The sequence below is a fragment of the Pyrgilauda ruficollis genome, unplaced genomic scaffold (genome assembly GCF_017590135.1).
Source record: "Pyrgilauda ruficollis isolate IOZ18807 unplaced genomic scaffold, ASM1759013v1 scaffold84, whole genome shotgun sequence".
In the NCBI taxonomy this organism is placed as follows: domain Eukaryota; kingdom Metazoa; phylum Chordata; class Aves; order Passeriformes; family Passeridae; genus Pyrgilauda; species Pyrgilauda ruficollis.
The window spans coordinates 1,440,592-1,460,994 of record NW_024530377.1 but is presented as its reverse complement, the minus strand read 5'-3'; the positions used below and the strand labels follow the sequence as shown (position 1 = coordinate 1,460,994).

Sequence of the window (20,403 nt, the reverse complement as noted above, 5' to 3'; positions counted from 1 at the left end):
CTCACTGCTGCAGTGTTCTAGATGCTGACCAAGATTATTGCCAGAATATGCTTCTTGCTGCTTTCTATGAATGTCAAGCAAAGAAATGTGCAAGTACACAAACACCCCAACCAAAGTCCATTTCCATATTAGAGGTTTATTCCCCTTGTCCCATTACACACATTTCTAATTTAAAGGAGGATGTGACTGATGCCTGGAGAGCAAAGGAACTGCTGTGTCCTTCTCAGCTTTTCTTTTACGAATTATCTTTTCCATAAAGTAAATTAAAATTGTTCTGTTCCAGGACCTGAAGGGAGCTTACAAGAATGATGGAGATTATTTACAAGGCCCTGGAGTGACAGTACAAGGAGAAATGGCTTTAAACTGACATTGGATATTAGGAAAATATCTTTCCTGTGAGGGTGGTGCCCAGAGCAGCTGTGGCTGCCCCTGGATCCCTGGCAGTGCCCAAGGCCAGGCTGGACACTGGGGCTGGAGCAGCCTGGGACAGGGGAAGGTGTCCCTGCCATGGCAGGGGTGGCACTGGAGGGACTTTGAGGTCCTTTCCAACCCAAACCATTCTGAGATTCTGTGGTTCCATTGGGAATCACCATGCCCTGCACACTGAAATGCCACTTCTAACCCAGGGGCTGGAATCATTAACTGGCTAATGAAATTGAAAGCATGATAATAGATTTATTACTTAAATTGCTGATTATGCCAATTGACCTTTTACTTAGGTCTTTAGGCCTTCATAAAATCTTCTTTTCCCTGACAGGGAAAGAAAAAAAAAAAAAAAAAAGAAAAAAAAAAAGCAACAACCCTGTGCTATCAAATCTGTTCATTTGACAGCTGTGGCTGAGAAGCAGAAAACAGAAAATGGAGCAAGCTGAGTTCAGTGAACTCTTACCCATGGAGTCTCCAGCATGGCATCAACTCTGGCAGTGTGGGCTGAACCCTCAGCGCTCTGCACCTGCAGCAGGAAAAGCAGCCACAGCCCGGCACTTCCATGGAAATTGTTGCAATTAGAGGCTGTTTAGCTGATGTTTTTAATTGCCTTGTTGCTGACCCACGAGTGTGCTGCAGGCAGTGTGTCCCTGGGGGGCAAACACACAGAACATGAGAGGAGGTGCTGTGCCCTGTCCCTCGCTTTGCCATGGTGAACTTCGATCATCCAGCAGCTACGAGAGGGCACAAAGGACACGGGTGCTGCTTGGCAAATCCTGCTCCGTGGCAAAATTAACAAACACCAGCCGAGGAGTGATTTAAGTGTTGCAATGTGGGTAACCATAGCTTGTGGCTCTTCTTACAGTTTCCATTTCAAAGCGCCATCAGTGCCTTCATAATCTGCTGACATTAATTGTATCCACCTCTGCCCTACCAAAAGGGATTAGCAGTTGGGATCAAGTAAACCGAGGCTTTGTAACTTATTAGCTGTAAGCTGCTGAGTGTAGCAATACAGCAAAAGAAAGAAAAGCTCCGTGTTTTAGTGGATGGTCTTCCCAATATGCATTTAGAAAGTCTTCATTAATTATTTCTGATTGGGTTCATTGAAATAATTGAATCTCCTCTGCAATGCAGGGCAGGATTTGTCAGCAGCCTGGCCAGTGAAGGGAAAGGATATAGATTTCCTTCCTTATTTCTTCTGCAGGGGCATGTGGCTGCTCACAGAGCTTGACAGCCAGCTGAGGAGTCAAGGCACCCTCTCTGAGGCATTTGGGCTCCTGATTAAACAAGAAGAGCTCTGAGAGTCGAAAACAAGTCGAGAGCAGAGGGGGAAAAAAGAAGCATCTGCAAAGAAGGCTGAGAAAGGAAACTTTCTGGAGGGAAATAAAACATAATTGGCAGTAGTGCTGCATAGTTCAGCAGTGGCTTTGTCGCAGCAGGAAAGGAGTTGCAGTGAGAAGGTTTCTGAACACTGAAGCAATTTTCTTTGGGCATCTGCTTAGGGGTGACAGGGCTGAGTGGCCTCTGCATTGATACACTCAAGTGGCTCAGTGAACACAGTGATGAAGGCAAAAGGCTCATCTCCCTCTTCCCTGTACAACCACTGGGTCCATTGTTATGTGGCAAAGGGAGCTTTGCCCCCTCAAAAATAAAAATTTTAAAAAAAAAAGGAAAAAGCCCAGCCTGTCCCTCTGGGTAAAGGATGTTCCCACCTGTGCCCTGTGAGCGATGCTGTGCTGTTTCAGAAGGAGCCCCCGTGTCAGGGACACAAGGACCACAAACAGAATCCCACAGAGCATCATTTAGGTTGGACAAAGCCTCTAAGATCGGAGTCCAGCCTTTGCCTGAACACCATCATCTCAAACTGACCACAGCACTGAGTGCCACGTCCAGCCATTTCTAGAACAGCTCCAGGGATGGTGATTTTCCTTCCCTGGGCAGCCCATTCCAATGCTTGACCACCCTTTCCATGAAGAAGTTCTTCCTGATGTCCTGCCTGAACCTCCCCTTGCACAACCTGAGGTCTTTTCCTGTAGTCCAGGAGAAAGGACCAGCCCCAAACTGCTACAACCTCCTGTCAGGGATTTGCAGAGGATGCTGCTGTGCCTCACTCCTGGTGGAAGGATTGCGTTTAAATCTGGAAGTAATTCTGTCCCAGAGTGGATGGGGGTTGCTCGCCATAATGTGCAATCAGTGGAAGCTACAGAAGATGAATTAACCACTTAGTTTGCACTGTCTGTAAAAATAACTTTTAAATCTGTCCCCAGAAAAATCCTTCCTGCGGAATTCCTACAGCCCTTTGCCAGGAAACAGAATAGTTCTGCAGCTCACCAAGGCTCTGGCAGCAGCACACAGGGTCCAGGTCCCACCAGGCAGGCACCAGAAGCCCAGGTGACCACACAGGTATGGGAATAAATCACACAGGACTCCACTTTCTTCATGGTAGAAAAAGCCCCTTCTTTATTTACACAACTCCTTTTTAACCAGTTTTACAGACCTTGTTGGTCAGTATTTTTTTGCCAGTTACTTCATTGGTTAGTAACAGGTTGTTATTCTGTGTTGGTTGGTCACAAACTCTCAGTGTATACATGTAGGGAAGTTGGTTGTGAAAGATAATTTTCATTTTTCTATCTAATGGTGTAAAAACAGGTGCAAGCTGTTTTTAACCCAGGAATAGATTGTTATACTAACAAATTGCTCACAACAGGATTGGTTTCATATGGGAACTTGCAAAATGCTGGCTTTGACAAGGCCAGCCACTGATTTCCAGGAGAGCAGCCTTGATTTTACGAAGTCTTTCTTTATGATTTTTCTACCTTACTGAAGCACTCAGGTGCAAGGTCCAGGCAACCCAGGAGGGGCTGGGCAGTGGGCAGGGAACCCAAGCTCCCTGCCAGGCACTGAGCAGAAGCCCTGGCTGAGGATTCTCTCTGCTCTTTCCCCCAGCTCAGCTGTGCTCACAGCAGTGTGAGGGAAGGTTACACAGCATCACCTCAAACGCTGGCAGCAAAGCCTTGGATGTGCAGGGTGGAATTCCCTGCAGAGGAGGATTACAGGGAAAGGTGGCTCCAGAGGCTGCTGGCATTCCCAGGGCCCTGAGGAGCTGCACTGAGTGCTCTCAAAATTGCATTTACAGCAGCTAAGTCTTTGCAGCAGGTCCCCCAAGACATCAGCTCTCAGGTATCAGCTCAGAGAAGTGGAAATGTGTGTGTGTACCACAGCCACCTCCTCCCTTACCTTGTACTTTGCAGCCTTGCACCTCTCAATGTTCCATCCTCATTAGTACCTGCCTCTTGTAAACACATTTAATACACTCAGCTGTCCTTTAAACATTATGAAAAGAAGTAAAATATGAAAGCTTTGGAAAGAATACATTTATTTGTAACTCTGGATGGTCCTATTGCATAAGAGAGGTATTTTAGTTTTAAAAATAGACTCAACCCCACTGAGATCAGCAAAGGTTTTGCATGAGCAAAGGGAACAGAATTTTGACTTGTCATTTCATACAAAGTTCTAAAATGTCTTCAAATTTGGTTGCACAACAGAGTTCAGAATGTCACAATTCTTTTCAGGATCTCTAGGGAAAGGTAATCATGGAATCATAGAACAGTTTGGAATGGACCCTAAAGATCACATCTTTCCACCCCCTGCCATAGACAGGGACACCTTCCATTGTGCCAGGCTGCTCCATCCCCAGTGTCCAGCCTGGCCTTGGGCACTGCCAGGGATCCAGGGGCAGCCCCAGCTGCTCTGGGCACCCTGTGCCAGGGCCTGCCCACCCTGCCAGGGAAGGGTAAACAATCAATAATTATTAGTAGTAGCAAGCAGCATCACAGGATCCATGATGTAACCATCATATATAATTTTAGGGGGAAGTGGTAGATTTTCCCTTTATCTCTGCAGCAGTTTCAGCTGTTCTCCTCATCCTTTGCTCCCTTCCCCCCAGCACAGCAGTGTGAGCACTCCTGGTAAGCAAAACTCCCAAACCACTCTCTTGTGTTTGTCCCCTGCTCTGGCAATGGAAAAAGGGAGTAGGGGAAAGTAACTGTTCCTCTGCCAGCTCAGATGCCTCTCCAGTGAGTTTTGCAGGCTGGCACAGGCACTGCTTCCCTCTTTGCTGCCTTTTAGTTGTCATTTTGCAAATGGAGATGGGGAAGCAGGGATCAAATTTAAAGTGGTTTCTGAGCTCAGTGGTTTCAGCATCAGAGGGCTTGGCTGGTAACTTTAGATGTTCATTGAGGATGTTTTTAGAGGATCAGGGAACAGACTTGCAAATTTCCAAAATGAAGATGTCTACAAAAATTGTGGCTAAATTTGCTGGCAGTTTAACAGAACAGTCTCTGGTTTAGAATCATCAGATCACAAAATGGTTTGGGTTAGAAGGCACTTTAAGAATCACCCCATTCCATCTTGTTCCATGAGCAGGGACACCTTCCACTGTCCCACGCTGTTCCAAGTCCCAGTGTCCAACCTGGCCTTGGACTTTTCCAGGAATCCAGAGGCAGCCACAGCTTCTCTGAGCATCCTGTGCCAGTGTTTTGCATGGCTTGGATGTGTCTAACTGCTCTGTGCTGGAAAACATCACAACACAATGCTAATTTTCAAGCAGGAATTGTTTCCCCAACACAATTCCAGTGTGGATCAGCAGTTGTCAGGAAGATCAGGCTTCCCCATAGGAGCTGCAACATGCAAGAGGCAAACCCAAAGGGAGCAGTGCTCACCAAGGGGCTGTGTCAGTGGGGTCACACCTAAATGAAACCTGGCATGGAATAATCCCAGCATCTGGTAGATTGTAGCCCCACGTGAATCCTTGCTCTGCTGGGGAAGGAAAATCCATCCTGGCAGCCTCTCTGGAAGAGCTGTGGGGCAGCAGGGCTGAGCCAAGAGCCTCCTTCACCTTGCACAAGGAGTGTGAAAGGTGCTGTTTGCAGTGGAGAGAGCCAGGGTGCAGAAAACACAGCCCAGGAAAGACCTGAGCCCACAGCATCAGCATCTGCTGGGAAGGGCACTGGGATGAAGGGAATCCATAGCACAGATGAGCTGATCCAAGGTCAGGGCAGGACCATTTGATGGGAAGCTGAGTGGGAGGCAGGGCTGAGATGGATCTGGTTGATTTCTCTAACAAAAACCTCTCAGTATTGTTTTCCCTCGATTTTGGCATTCTCCCTCCAAAACAAAACCAAACATAGCATTTTGCTGGAATGTGTTGTTGTTTTTGTTTTTTTTTTTTTTTTAAGCACTTGGTGTAAACCTCATTTGAGGGAGCGATCACAGCACAGGAGAAAATAAACAATATAAATAACATCTGTGTGACACCAGCTCTGCTGTCAGAGCTAATGCCAAATGATGGTGGGAACTCCCAAACATTGATTCTCTGAGCTGGAAAGAAGTTGCAATATTCCTCTGAGCCTGCAAATATGCATAATTTAAATAACTATCTGTGCTAATCTAGCACAAATAATCCATGGGATTATTCCCATTATTTCCAGGATAATGGGAAGGAGTTGGTACCAACCTGCACCTCCCAAAGAACAGAGAGCAGGGTGAGGATGGGTAAGAGAAAACTGAACTCAGAAGGGCAGAAATCTCACGCAGAGCTCCAAACTGCAGCAAGGTAGAACATTCCTGTCAAATTCCACCTTCACCACAACATGGAGAACTTTCCTGCTGGCTGAGGAGGTTTGGTGCAGAAATATTAATGCAGACCTGGTTTGGCTCTTTTCTTTTTTTTTCCCCACCAGCAGTTCAGGAAGGTCAGCTGAGGTGGGCACAGTGTCCTCCTGAATCCTGGTAGATGGGAAAATGGGAATATACAGCCACCAGCATGTGTTTTATTGGATCCACTGGTATTGCTGGAAATATCAGGCAAACTTTCAGGCACGCAAGCCCTTTTTCAGGTCTGAAATAGAAGCATCAATTTTCAGAGCTAAATACAAGCTGAGAACAAACGCTCAGATGTTAATTAGGTATGTATCAATTAGGCCTTTGTTTAAAGGAAATGTATTTGGGAGCTGCAGAGAAGAAAGGATGGGGAAGAGGGCGGAAAATGAGAGACAGAGAAAGCTGAAGTTAAATGAAGCTGCTTGTCACCTGGGGGGAGGAAGAGGCAGGTAGTTTATAGCCGGGGGAACAAGAGTCAATCGTGGTGAGTGGGAGGAGAGTAATCATAAAAGTCACATCAGCCGAGTGCACGCTCCTCCAGATCAAGTGGCTTTATGAATTTCAATGCTCAGCCTCATCTTTAGGAGGGGTTTTGGAGGCTGTTGGGGAAAAAAGTACTGAGATGCCAAAGGTGTTTGGGGAGCTGTGCTCTCCCCCTGGCAGCTGAGGTTGGCTGGGTTTTGTTATAGCTTGAAAATATGAGCCCACTTTGGTTTATCCTGTTTGCTTAATGTTACTTACACAGTTACCAGGAGGCCAACTGGATTAATTTGTGGTGTTGTTGGGAATGTGAGTGTGGGATTTAAAGAAACTCAGAGAGAGGGAGAGTTGGGGAGGGGCCTCATTTCCCCACTTTGCATGGGGAAGATCTGCTTGCGTGGAGAGTGAGGGATGGGAAAATGAGATATCTCTGACACTTTAAGGAGACCATATTCCAGTTTTCCATGAGTTTCTGCTGGGGAATTTGGTAGGAAGCTGCGTTTTTCCTGCCTCATGCAGGATCCTTTTGAGGAAAGGGATGGTGAGCCCTGCAACCAAAGAGCTATTCCCATCTATGTCACTGGGAGGCCCAAATCCTCAAAAATGCTGCATTTTAGGTTAGCAGCACCATATATCGTACATCCTACCAAATAAATATTGAAAATAGAGGCTCTGTTCAATCAGATCAGTAAGAAACCAAATGTTCAGTCAATATTGTGAGTACTCTTCAGTAAGAGTTCATGTGTTGATTCCACTCAGCCCACACAAACCTGAGGTGCATTCTGTTGAAACAAGAAACCTCCCCGTGAAGCCAAGTGGTATTTTTAAGTGGTTTTGTATTAAAGGTAGCCTGAATTTTCTGTGAAATACTAAACTGGTGAGACAAGTTTAGGAAACCTTACTGTGGCATGAAATACTGCTTATCTTCAGTGCATTTTTTCCCTGCGTATGCAAGCACAGAATTCAAATGAGAAGATTTTGTAAGGAAACATGGAAGGGTTTTATATTATCAAACTGTGCACAGTCTGTGAGCTGTAAAAAGCTGGATACTTCTAGATTACTAAAATGTCCCTCAAGTCATAATTATATCAATATGCATGCATACAAAAGATTGGTGTCTCCATAAAGTGCCTGAAATTCAATATTTTTAGTCTACTGTGCCTTCTGAAAGTGCCTGTATATTTTATATTCCCTGTGAGCTGAAAATTGTCTCTGTATTTTATGTATTGTTATTTGTGGAGCCCTATTTGCAAACATAAGTAACAGCTAGTACTGGAGATGATATACAGGCTGTACAACATGCCCAAACAAACAAATCTGGAAGGAAATAAATGCCCCCAACCATAAATCCCAAGGACACAATGAGAATTTTTTAACCTCGTGCCAGCGCTGTTAGGAGTGTTCCAGAGCTGTGTGGGATGCATTCCTTGAGCTGGCAGGGAGGGAAAAGAGCTCCAGCCTCTGGTTAATGTGCAGTTTCCATGGCTGTGGTACCTGTTTGTGCAAAAAGCTTTGTTTGCTTGAGTGGGTGAGAGGTGCAGGCAGGGGCTGTTAATTCCTCCTGCTGCTGTGGGATGTCCAGGGGCATTTTTCTGGTGGTTCCTGAGGAGAGTGTGGCACCTTGGAGCACTTTTCCAGCTGCCAGGCAGGATGCACAGCTGGAAGGTGACCTGTCTGGGCTGTCCCTGATGTCTGACTGAGGCAGCTCGGAGCTGGCAGCAAGGAAGGGGCTCCCACGTGGTTCCCAGCTTTGGGGCTTCACTAAGAATCCCAAAATAGTTTGGGTTGGAAGGGACTTTAAAAATCATTCACTGCCACCCCCTAGCATGGGCAGGGACACCTTCCACTGTGCCAGGCTGCTCCAAGGCCCAATGTAAACCTGGCCTGGGACACTTCTAGGGATCCAGGGGCAGCCACAGCTGCTCTGGGAAACCAGTTCCAAGTGCCTCCCCACCCTCCCAGGGAACAACTGCTTCCCAATATCCCATCAAACTGCTCTCTGTCAGTTTGAAGCCATTCCCCCTTGTCCTGTCACTATAATTCCTGATGAAGCATCCCTTCCAGACCCCTTGGAGCCCCTCTTCAGGTACTGGAAGGCTGCTGTGAAGTCTCCAACTGATGCCTCAGGTTTGAGCTTTTATGTTTTTCAGGTCCTGTGCTGTTTAAGTGTGTGGGTCTGGGCTTCACATGATGGGATGGTGAGCTCTGTGCACAGAGCAGGGACAGCCTGCACAAGGCATCACAACCTTCTCTTCTCAGCCTGTTCACTCATCAGGAGTGCCAGGGAGCCTTTGGCCCAGCCACAGCCTGCAAACCAATTTTGGGAGCACTGCTGGCATCGTCTGCAGAGCCTTGAGCACCTGGAAGCACAGCCTGGGAATCTCAGTGGGGACTCCCCAGCACAGAAATCTCCTTGTTTCTGACACATTTTGTGTCCTCTGGCCCACGGCATCAACACAGAAATGTGTTTGATTAATGTGGAAGGATTCAGATTAAGTGGAGAAAAGGTTTTCTTCAGTCCTAGCTTGGCTGCTTTGCCATGACACCAAAAAATACCAAAGCTAAGCTTGAAAATAAGGGCCTGGAGATAAACAAAGGAGTACAACGTGAACCCTTTGCAAAATATATCCCAAAGAATCAACACTTTCTACTGGGAAACTCCACAGAGTTCAGAGATTATTTTTACTTTTCTGACAACCAGCAGACCTTGTTAACAATGCACATGAACAGAAAGCCAAATCTCCATGGTTTTTACCCCCTCAAGTCCCAGGCTGGTGTTACTCTGGGCTCCCCTCTCTCATGCAGCAGACATTCCTCTAATAAAGTGGATTTTTGGTTGTGTTTAGGTTGCTTTCAGCTACAGTGGTAACAAGTAAATGTCAGCAATAGGAATCCTTGTATCAGAATAAGGTAGATGTTTTTCAACACGAGTGGTTAATTCAAAATAAGGATATTTTCAAGGAAAATGTCAATATGCCACAATGTAAATTGCTTATATTTTTGCCTGTGTAACATTATAAAATTCATTTCCAAGCCCCTCCTTAGGCAAACAAGATAGAAAGGCAGTAGACGGTCAGAGTTTGAAACAGCTTTGTGTACAAACAGCACACGGCAGACCTTGCACTTGTTCAGACAGACTGGCTGAAAATGCCACCAGCACACAAAATCTGGCACGAGTTAAGGAGATACCAAATGCTAAACGTGAAAAACAACTTCTCCTTCCTGAGTTCAGGTTTCAAATTCCCCAGTTTTGTTGCACAGAGTGTCACTGGAAGGGTTTGAAGCAAGGGCTTCTTTCAAGAGCACGTTTGTACCAAAGATTAACGTGAGACACACTGAATAATTCAGAATTCTTTGAGTGGGAAGGAAGAAGAGTACACTGAAAATATCTTGTTTTTCTGGAAGAAGTTTGCCATTTTGTAAAAGAAAAATATAAAATAATAAGCTTGAACTTTTTTATTGTGAAATAGAACATTTCAGACAAAATATTTAATTAATTTTAGATACAGTCCATGTGCTGGATCTGCTCTGCTGAGAAGCTGCTTTGTTAAAGTGCATTTCCCATGGTCATTATCAACTGTATCCCTGAGGAAAAAACACTGTGCAAATTGAATTGCAGAAGCCACCATTGCAGTGACACAACCCCTCCCATAAGTAGAACAGAGACATAAAACATTCAAGCAACAACTCTTCAAAGTCAAGAGTTTCAAATCTACATTTTTCAACTTAAGATATTTGAATTTCAATTTTCTTAAAAAAGGATTTTTTTGGCACACGGGTGATTGGGTTTTATTTTGAAATGGAATTTTAAGGCAAATACTTCTTATAAAATAATGTATTGAAATGGAGAAATGTCATTTCTGATCCAAAGATAGTTTTGTTAGAAATTTTGAAGCAGCCCCCATGAAAACTTCCCTTGATTTTATTACAGAATAGGAATGGAAAAATGTTGTTGATCTGAAAGCTCAAGATGATCAGCTGTACATAAAATGTGTTTTAAAGCATAGATATTGTATTAACCATTATTATTATTAACCAGTTTTTCTGAAATAATAAATATCTTGCATTTCCAGTCCTTGATCTTGCTGTAACATAACATTCCTGTCTGACAGTTTTGCTGATTTCCTTGGGACCCAAGACATGGATTCTTCTTCCACAGTCCCATCAAATTCATTGTCTTGGAAATTAGGGCAGTCTACTGATGTCATTTTTGTCCATTATTTTGCTGTGATATCACATGCTGCATTATAAAGGTTGCAATTTTATTTCATTGCATGAGGAAAAAAAAATAAAAGAAAGAAAATAACTTATAAGTTAAACTGAGAGAACTGGTTTTAACTTTTTTTCCATTGCATGAAGGCATCCAAACACGTAAAAAAGCAACTTCTTGGAGAAGTACATCCTACACGAGTGTCACATTCCTGATTTTCTTTGGGCTGATCAGATAATCAGGACGCCTTTGAGGTCGCACCTAGGGGAGAGCAAAACCAGTGAGAGAACTAAAAGAGATCCCAGAAAAGCAGTCCCACAGTGGGTCTCAGGAGGTTACCTGCCAACGAAACCTATCACCAGCAGCCCACTCAAAATCCAAACACAAAGGAAAGCACGAGAAGCAGAACGAAACAAAAGCTTCACATGCAACACTTCTGGGAATTCACGAGCTGGTTTTACGCTGCCTGAGAACTTCTTGTGGCCCCTGCAGTCTGTGTGCTCTTAAGCAAAAGGTGATCACAGCATCACAGAATAACGAGGTTGGAAGAGACCTCTAAGATCATCGAGTCCAACCAATGTCCTAACACCTCAACTCAGAATCCACACTACAGCACCAAGTGCCATGTCCAGCCTGTTTTAAACACATCCAGAGATGGTGATTCCACCACCTCCCTGGGAAGAGCATTCCAGTACTTTGTTATTCTTTTGGTGAAATTTTTTTTTCCTAATATCCAACCTACACCTTCCCTGAAGTAGCTGAGGCTGTGTCCTCTGTTGGGTGTTTCTCCTCTGGTTCTCTTAAATGAGACTGTTAAGCTGTAAAAAATCTGAATATTCCATTAGAAATCACAGCACAGCAGCATTTCACATGGCTGGAAGATCGCTCTCAGCATCTCGGTGTTTATCCAAGCCAGGCTGTTTTTAAACTTCCCAAGACTGCCAGGATTCCACTACCACTGGCTGCAGCCTGTTCTCACACTGCCCCCGGTGGGATCGGAGCAGGGCAAAAGCTCAGCAGCCTTGGAAAGCTCCTCCTCATCTGAAACAAGTGCAGGTGCATCTCCAGTCCTAATTACTCCTGTGCTTTTACAAAACATCACTGCAGAGGAAAAGACAAGGAAAAATTCGCTCTCAAATGCATCTGAGTAACAAAAACCTGTGGATTTTTAAATGTAGTATCAACACCTCCTCCCTGTAATTCCTCACCTTGTCTCAACCCCTTGGAAATTAATGGGAATTTCACTGTTTTTCTCAGTGAAATGTTTCATCAAGGCAAACTTGTTTCTCTAACTATTGACCAATTTTCCTGAGGTTTGTTCTGGAGCATTAATCATGTACAGTCTGTATTGCTCTGGTATTCTTCCAGTATTAAACATCTTCAATAATGCATTTGGTACATATACATTATTGAATAACAGATGGAGGCAAATGTTAGATAACAAATGTGGACAACATGGCTCTGGTATTTAATGAGCCCCAGCACTGCTGTGGGATAAATTTAACTATCCTAGAAGCATTCACGAGACAGCTGCCTTCTGTTTTAAAAACAACTCTCTTTCTCCACCCTCCCATCCCTTCTTGTTGCTAGAACATGCTGCTGTTTTCTAAATTTACCCTTCTTTACTGTTTATTTTTGCAGAGAGGAGAGGTACTTTGGGAAGTAACAGCACTGCCTGGCTCTGTTCAAGGACCTTTTCCAAGATCCCTCTGCTGCATTTTGATTTCTTGCCCAAAGACCTCAGTGGTGTTAAGCAGAGGAGCTCTCTATTACCTCTCCCACCAAAATAACAAATTTTCAAATAGAATGGGGAAAAAAAAAATCTGAAAAAATGACAAAGGCAAGTTTTATATTTGCGGAAGGGAAATATTCCCACATATTGTGGTCTGTGAGAATAAAGGATACAGAACCAGTAGCATAGTGAGTAACCAGAAGGTTTCAGAGGGGGCCCAAGAACAACCTGTCTCTAAAACTCCCTGAAACAGGTCATGGTTTGTATCCCATGTTTAGCAAAATACTGAGGTGAGAATATTTCCCAGAACTTGCTGCAGAAAAATATTCTATTGCACCAGATTTGCTAAAGGAAAAAAAGATATAAATCAGAAAGTTCAGCCAGCAGTGTTGTGGAAAGAGACAATTTTGGGGCAATTTGGGGTCAATGCTACAGGAGATTTAGGGGGGATTGTGCCCCTGTAGCAGGGGCTGGATGGAATTCCCAGAGCAGCTGTGGCTGCCCCTGGATCCCTGGCAGTGCCCAAGGCCAGGTTGGACACTGGGGCTGGAGCAGCCTGGGACAGTGAAAAGGTGTCCCTGCCACGGCAGGGGTGGCACTGGATGATTTTTAGATCCCTTCCAACCCCAACCACTCTGAGATTCCCTGATTTAGGTTTGTAGATGATCCTGAACAGCAGGGAGCCAGAGGACAAGCAGCAGCTGGATCCAGGCAGCCCTGTGAGAGCACTGGGGAAAGGATAACCCCAGCAGGACTCTTTTTCTTTAAAAATCCCATCTTCAGGAATGAGGCATCCAGCCCTGTCTGTCATGGCACTTCTCACCACCAAAGCAGGACCTGAGCAGAGTTTGCTCCCAGGGTGGGGCTGACAAGGGTTCACCCTTGCCCTGCTGCATCTCTCAGAGTTATTTGCTTTAGAGTTACTTCTACTTGATGCTTATTGTGCTCCGGTATCAATTAATGAATAATTTCATGAATTTCCATCAGCTCATGCTGTGTGCTGGCCCATTTTCTGGGAAGCTTTCTCTGAAGCAGCAAAGCCTTCCTGAGGTTGCACTTCACTGAAACAGAGGCTGCTGGCTGCTGGTCACCGACCTAAAACTCATTTTCTGAATGCAATGGAAGATCTCATACAACACATTACAAATAATAATGCAGAGGAGCAGGACCACAACAAGCACTTCCTATTTATACCCTGATCTGCTGGAGCTGCTGCAGCCCCTGCTTGGTTTTGATTTCAAAGTTCTTTCCTCTTTGGATTATTTCAGTGCTTTACTAGTCCTGCCAGTCCTAGTCTGAGGAAAAAGGGCTTCATAACTCATTATACCCTACAGACTGAAGGGAAAAAAACCATCTCCAGTGGCTTGCTGCACAGCACAACATCACAGGAGTGAGTTTCTGAGGTGGTCCCCCCTTCAGGAAGGATGTGCTAACATCAGCATTTCTTTTACATAGTTTTAAATCTCTTTGTACTGTCAGCTTGGCATCCAGTTAACCATGGATATCTGACAGTCACATGCTTCAAAGCCTGCCTGTTGATTTATCATCTGCCTTGGGTGCCTTTTCACAGGGATTACTGTAAAAGGATTATAATACTGGGAAAAGCTTCACATAGTTTGTTGGTTTGCTTGGGCAAACAGATGCAGCACAGATCTTTTCATCTCTTCCAGCTCTTCAGCCAGACAAAAAGGGAGCTAGCAAGACATGGATGAATCAGAAGGTAAACTGAGCGTGTATCAGCTGGTTTCAGGGGTGAATCCTTCCATGGTGTTTTGAATACTGATCTTCAGTCAATGAAAGAAGGATTTCTGCCCTTACAAGCACGTTTCAGTCAGTTCTGCAGCCTGTGTGATATGATGTGAATGATGAGCACACGTCTGGCCCTGTGGAACAGGACTCTGATCTCAGCACTGAGGTGAAGGATGGCAGCTCCTCAGACACCGATGCTGTGGAAGTGTGTGACAAACTGCAGGCTTGCCATTAGCCAGCCAAAAAATATTCAAGTCCAGCTGCACAAGAACAAAGTGCTGACATTAATGTGGTAGGAGTGCTCCCAAATGTGTCTGCATGCATCACACACTGGGCTAACAAAACAGAACAAACAATCAGGGGGACAAAGCCACAGCTTTCTGGTTCTGAAGGTTATTTCTCCCCCTGCCCTTAGTTTTCAATTTTGATTCTAAATTCACTTCTTTTACAGGAAAACACCCACCCCCATAAATTGTGGATACCCACAAAATAAACCAGATACACTATTACTTCAAGTAACAAACCAGTGTCATCCTATCACCTTTTTGAACACTCAGCACATTTCCCTGCACACCAATATAGCCTGGAAATTCCCCCTTGTTTCTTCAGGGGTTGATCCCACCCATATGCCTTAACTCCTCCCCTTCTCCCACAGTCATTTGGGAAAAAAAAATCTGTAAACTGCAGCTGCCATTTCTTTATCTGTATCATCAATATTTATTGCTCTCTTAATCAAGATATGCTAACCAATGGATATCATAACATGACATATCTGCAGCCCATTTCATCAGCAGGGACAAAATTGTTTGCTTTCATCGATTTATTTTTCGATTTATTGACCTTTTAATTCAATTTTGATAGCTTAATTTTTCTTTCCAACAACCCTCAGAGTCGGAGCAGTTCTATATGGGGCAATAAATGGAGCTGCAATTCATCATTCATTTCCTTCTCAGTATAAAACCACAAGCACAGCTAAATAATATTTCCAGTTTATAGAGTGTCATTTGGAGTAGTTAAGAAGAAAAATAGATCCTTCCCCATTAAGGGAGCCATGACTCACTCTGGACTGGGAAGGAGGAGTGAGGCTGTGGAAGCTTCCTGGGGCTGTGCTGAAGTCACAGCAAGGATGAGTCTGGCCCATTGGAAATGAGAATTCACTCCCTCATGGAAAGGGGCTCCTGATTTATTACAGACACCTTTATGGCATATTAAATGAGCTCATTATGAAGCTCATCTAGGAGACTGCCCAATCCTGGAAGTTGTTCAGTCCTCAGAGCTCCTTCTGTGGGAACTTAGAGTTCCTTGGAGGTGGCACTGCCCCAAAATCTGCAAAATCCCAGGCAGGGGATCCCCCTCACTGCTCTTGGGTTTTGGAAGGAGCACTGTGGGTCAGGGACTGAGTGGGATGCTGGTCCCTAAAACTGATTTTTCTGGCAGCTCAGCCCTGATACTGGGAACAAGGATCACACTCGCCCATCCCTGACAGGAACTACATTTGCAATTAAACAGAAGCCTGCACCTCTGCTCTCAGTTTGACCTTTTCTCAGTTAATATCATCACAATGAAGACCTTCCAGCACCTCTGACTGATGCTTCTGGCCTCCTCTTCCAGTGGCTGGTCATTTTTCCCTCAGCTCAATAATTTGCTTCGTTACTCATCATTTTTTAAATGTCTCACACACCTTTGATTTTCCTCCCTTGTTCTTTGCCAAACCTTTTGTTCGGGTTGTGAATTGATCAGTGCAATTACTGGGCAGCATTTATCTTCTGTGGACGCTTTGCATTAGTTTCTGATTCAAAGAGTCTGAATGGCCAAAAGCTGAGCTCAGTGTTTTTCTGTTGTCACCCTTTACGACACACACCAGGGATTTCAGGTTTGTACTCAGCTGGGTCTATGGGTAACAAATCCTGAGGAAGCAAAACCAGTGATATGAAGTCTCCTTCAATCTCCCAAATAATTTAAAATTGTAACTTTACATATGGAACAAAGGGGATCAAATTTGAAGCCCTTTCCCTCAGAGAAACGGGAATAGATAAGGTTTTACATCTTCAGTCTGCAATTTTTCCATCAGTAGATGGAATTCCTGCTGGTCAGGAAGGCTTTGGATTTCCCTTCCTTCTTCTTGACCTCTAAAGAAGCACTGCAAGGACTTTTGCTCATTTTTCCTGATTACCCAGGGAGAGAGAAGTAATTTATTGGAGCCCATCCCTCCCTGACCTCCTTCACTATGGAAAAAATTCTCAGGATAACTTTTCTTCCTCCTGTTGTTTTTTGGCTTTTTTAACCCTCTATTTCTCACTAAAAGGTCCCGGAGAACAAAGATGAAAAGCCTTTGGGAATGTTTCCAGTGCTCAGGCAGGGAAAGCCAACTGAGAATCACAACTTTCTGTGCTTGGAAGGTGGCAGGAAGGCAGGTGGTTTCTGAACAAATTGTCTGATTCAGCACTAGCCAGCAAACAGCTAAATGAGTGAACATCTGATTTCACCTACTTGACAGGAAATACAATGAAAGAGCACTGCAATGGTTGTTAGGCAATATAATGGCATCAGTGGTGACTGAACTTTACTGGAATATATCCAGGAACACTCTTTGTGAGAAAACCTGTATTATGCAGTTAACAGGGAAAGTTGTGAATGTAAAAGGAAAACACTTTTTGTCTGGGAAATGTTTTACTCTGTTTGCATTTATTGTGATAAAATTAAATCAGGGACTGCAAATCCACAATTTAGGGTAAAACTTCAGCAGCCTTTTATCATCTCCTGCATACACAAATGGGGCCACTACAACATATTGAGGAGCCCTGCTCAAACTGAAAAATAGTTTGTCTTCACAAAGCCATTTTTACATTGCTAAATATTCCTCTAACACATGGAAAATGGTTATAAATAATTTTCACCTCTTGATTCTCTCTTGGTGTTTTTCAAGAATGTGTGTGCAGCTATTGATGCAGGTAGAAGCCACTGTGACAGAGTTTTTCTATTGTCCAGGGACAACTGGTTTGAAAATCATAAATATTTCAATTTTATGCTGTGTTCCTGTGATGGATTCAAAGTTTCCCTGGCCACTTGATCTCCTAGGCCACCTAACCCAGGATTTCATGTGGAGGCTGCACCTTTCATGTCTCAGATTGAATCAGGACAGTGAACCCAGATTCCTGATGGTCCCCACTCACAACATTCTTGTTCTCATAGTGGATGGAGCTGGTTCTGAAGGTTATTTCATCCAAATTCAATGCCTTTCAGATGTCACTAAATACCTTAATGCCACCACAGCACCCAACCAGTGCCCATGAACCATCAATGAGCACCCAGGCTCCGGGAAATGCCCAAATGGATCCCAAATGGATCCCAGAACCACCAAATCCCAGTCATCACAGAGACCTTCAGATCATCCAGTCCCATCATCCACCATCACCACCACCATCATCACCCCTAAACCATGTCCCCTGGTGCCACATCCAGATGCCTCTTGGAGTCAATGTCCTGCCCTGAAATGTGTCCAGGGTGCTCAGCAACCTCTCCTGGCTGTCAGAGCAGACACCACGTGCCACATGCTTGGAAGCCCAGCTTATGTTCACTGTCCTGATTCAATCTGAGACATGAAAGGTGCAGCCTCCACATGAAATCCTGGGTTAGGTGGCCTAGGAGATCAAGTGGCCAAGGAAACTTTGAATCCATCACAGGAACACAGCATAAAATTGAAATATTTATTATTTTTAAACCAGTTGTCTCTGGACAATAGAAAAACTCTGTCACAGTGGCTTCTACCTGCATCAATAGCTGCACACACATTCTTGAAAAACACCAAGAGAGAATCAAGAGGTGAAAATTATTTATAACCATTTTCCATGTGTTAGAGGAATATTTAGCAATGTAAAAATGGCTTTGTGAAGACAAACTATTTTTCAGTTTGAGCAGGGCTCCTCAGTATATTGTGATGGCCTCATTTGTGTATGCAGGAGCTGATAAAAGCCCCATAATGCTGTTCACAAGCATTCCAAACTCTGTCTGAAAGTGTTGCTTGGGGTTATAGATCTACACTGATGCCTCCACTGTTTTGTGCAGACTTTTCAGCTTTGCTTTAACAGTATTTTGTTTGACAAGTAATTCATGTCAACCATCATAACTACCAGGCACAAATGTATCAGTGTCATTGCTGTTATTTTGTACTGGTATTATGTGATCATTGTTTTAATTGTTGATTGAGTGCTTCCTAAATTTCATTGTGTGCCAAAAGAAGTTGACACACTCTGCTGTGATTTATGTGCAGTGTCATCCCCAAGACAGATTTCTGCATTGTTCACGTTGAAGCAGCTCTTCAGAAATAAATGAGTTATCACTGTGTTGAGGAGTGAACTCAGTACCACATCACCGCCACTTTCTCAAGGGAATATTGGCAAAAACCATCCCAGAGGTGCTAAAAGGATTTTATAAAAATATGGCATAAATTAAGATTCACATTGCTCTTGTGCTGGAAGCTGAGAGAGAGCAGCACCAGCCTTCAGAACGAGGCCACTGAGAATGGAACCAGTGGAGGAGCAAACACTGAGCTCTTCTTTTTTCATTTTATCCCCATGGAAAAGGGGCAAAGCTCTGGGGGCACTGGGTGTTGGGTGTTTGCCTTCCCTCCCAGCTCTTCCTGCTGAGATAACAAAGGTTTCAAGGTCAATATAAAGTTCCTGATGGAAGCAACTTCTAGAATATTGGAAAATATAGTCAAGAAATAATCCAGAGAAAATGCACATTCATTTACTCTCTCTACACTGGATTTTGTCTGCAAAGGTACCTCAAACCTCACCTTCACAGTGCCTCCATCTTAGATCCACATCTCCTTCAAGTCTGAAGGAAAATGCAGTCAAGAATGCTGAGAGGACATTCCACTTACTCAATTACAGCTGTAATTGACTTCTAATTGTCTACCTCCCCAAAATCTATGTTTGGCTCTAGGACAATACACACTCTGTGAAGAAGAAAAAAAAGAGGCTGTGATATTCAAGGAATCAGCATTACCTTTGGTACAGAACTGATGTGCAAATTGTCATCAGGGCCAGCAAACTTGGAAAACACTGGGGGGAAAGAGGAAAGTCCTGCAACAAGAATATAAAAGATTAGTTACTCAGTGTCCACCATGGCAGGAACCACAATGGCTAATATTAATAATATTAATTATTAATTAATAATATTAATATTGTGAGCAAAACTAAGGCTAATTTTTTGGGCTAACGTGGCCAGATTTTTGTACTGGGGGAGTTTGCAGGGTGATTTCTGTGAGGTGACACCAGAAGCTGGCCTCAATGTCAGACAGAGGCAGTTCCAGGTGGGTCCTCTGCCTGAGCTGTGACATTGGTGGCACCTCTGCCATAACTTATTTAAGGAAAGGTAAAAAAACACCCAGCACAGCAGGACCTGGGAAAGAGGAGAGAGAAAGTGTGAAGGAAACAGTCCTGGAGACACTCAGGTTAGTGGAGAAGGGAGGTGACTAGCCAAGGTCAACCCAGAACACCAACAAATATGAAAAAAGCCAGTTCAGATTCCACTCTGTGGAATACATTTGTCCAGATCCACTTCATTTTCCTTTTACTTTTTATAACTCCTGCATTTTATAACTACGTACTCTCAAAATCTTTCCTCTGTACTTATTTCTTCACCACTTATTTGTCAGAGAGGGAAGGATGTGTGCCTGGGTTACAGACTCTGCACAATAGTTTTATGCCATTAAGTATTTGATTAAATGTTTTGAGAATAATGTGGTTATAAATGCAAGTGGCAGGTAACGATTTGGTGGAGATTTACATTTGCTTTTGAAGAGTCTTTGTGCTTAAGGACAAGAATTTATAATGCTAACTTAGTCATTATCAGTAAAATAATAGTTCACTAACTGCCTTTATTGTTTCCTTCTTCTCTTTCTTTCCCTTTAATTTTTTTTTTTTTTGTATTTGTTGGCAGTGGTGGATTTTATTTTGTTTTCACAGACCAACTGCAAAATATTGCATAAATTGCTGCTTGTATGAAAATCCAGTCCTCCCACATCGGGCCCCAGAAGAAAATTAGAAGAACAAAGGCATTTCAAAAAACAAACCCAGGACTAAATCTAAATTCAGTTGCAAAGAACTTGGGTGTTTCCACAATATTTTTGGAGGATCTT

At 43.8% G+C, this 20,403-nt stretch overlaps 1 protein-coding gene across 1 annotated transcript in view; it reads right to left on the bottom strand.

Annotated features, from left to right (window-relative positions):
- Positions 1–10,119: 10,119 nt before the first annotated feature.
- Positions 10,120–20,403, bottom strand: part of IGSF5 (immunoglobulin superfamily member 5) — a 28,754-nt gene continuing 18,470 nt past the window's right edge. Inside the window, exons 8-9 of the mRNA XM_041487780.1 lie at positions 19,269–19,345; positions 10,120–11,038 (exon numbers count right to left, since the gene is read on the bottom strand). Of these exons, the coding sequence (XP_041343714.1) occupies positions 10,970–11,038; positions 19,269–19,345 (146 nt within the window). The 3' untranslated portion in view covers positions 10,120–10,969. The remainder of the gene's footprint in view (positions 11,039–19,268; positions 19,346–20,403) is intronic.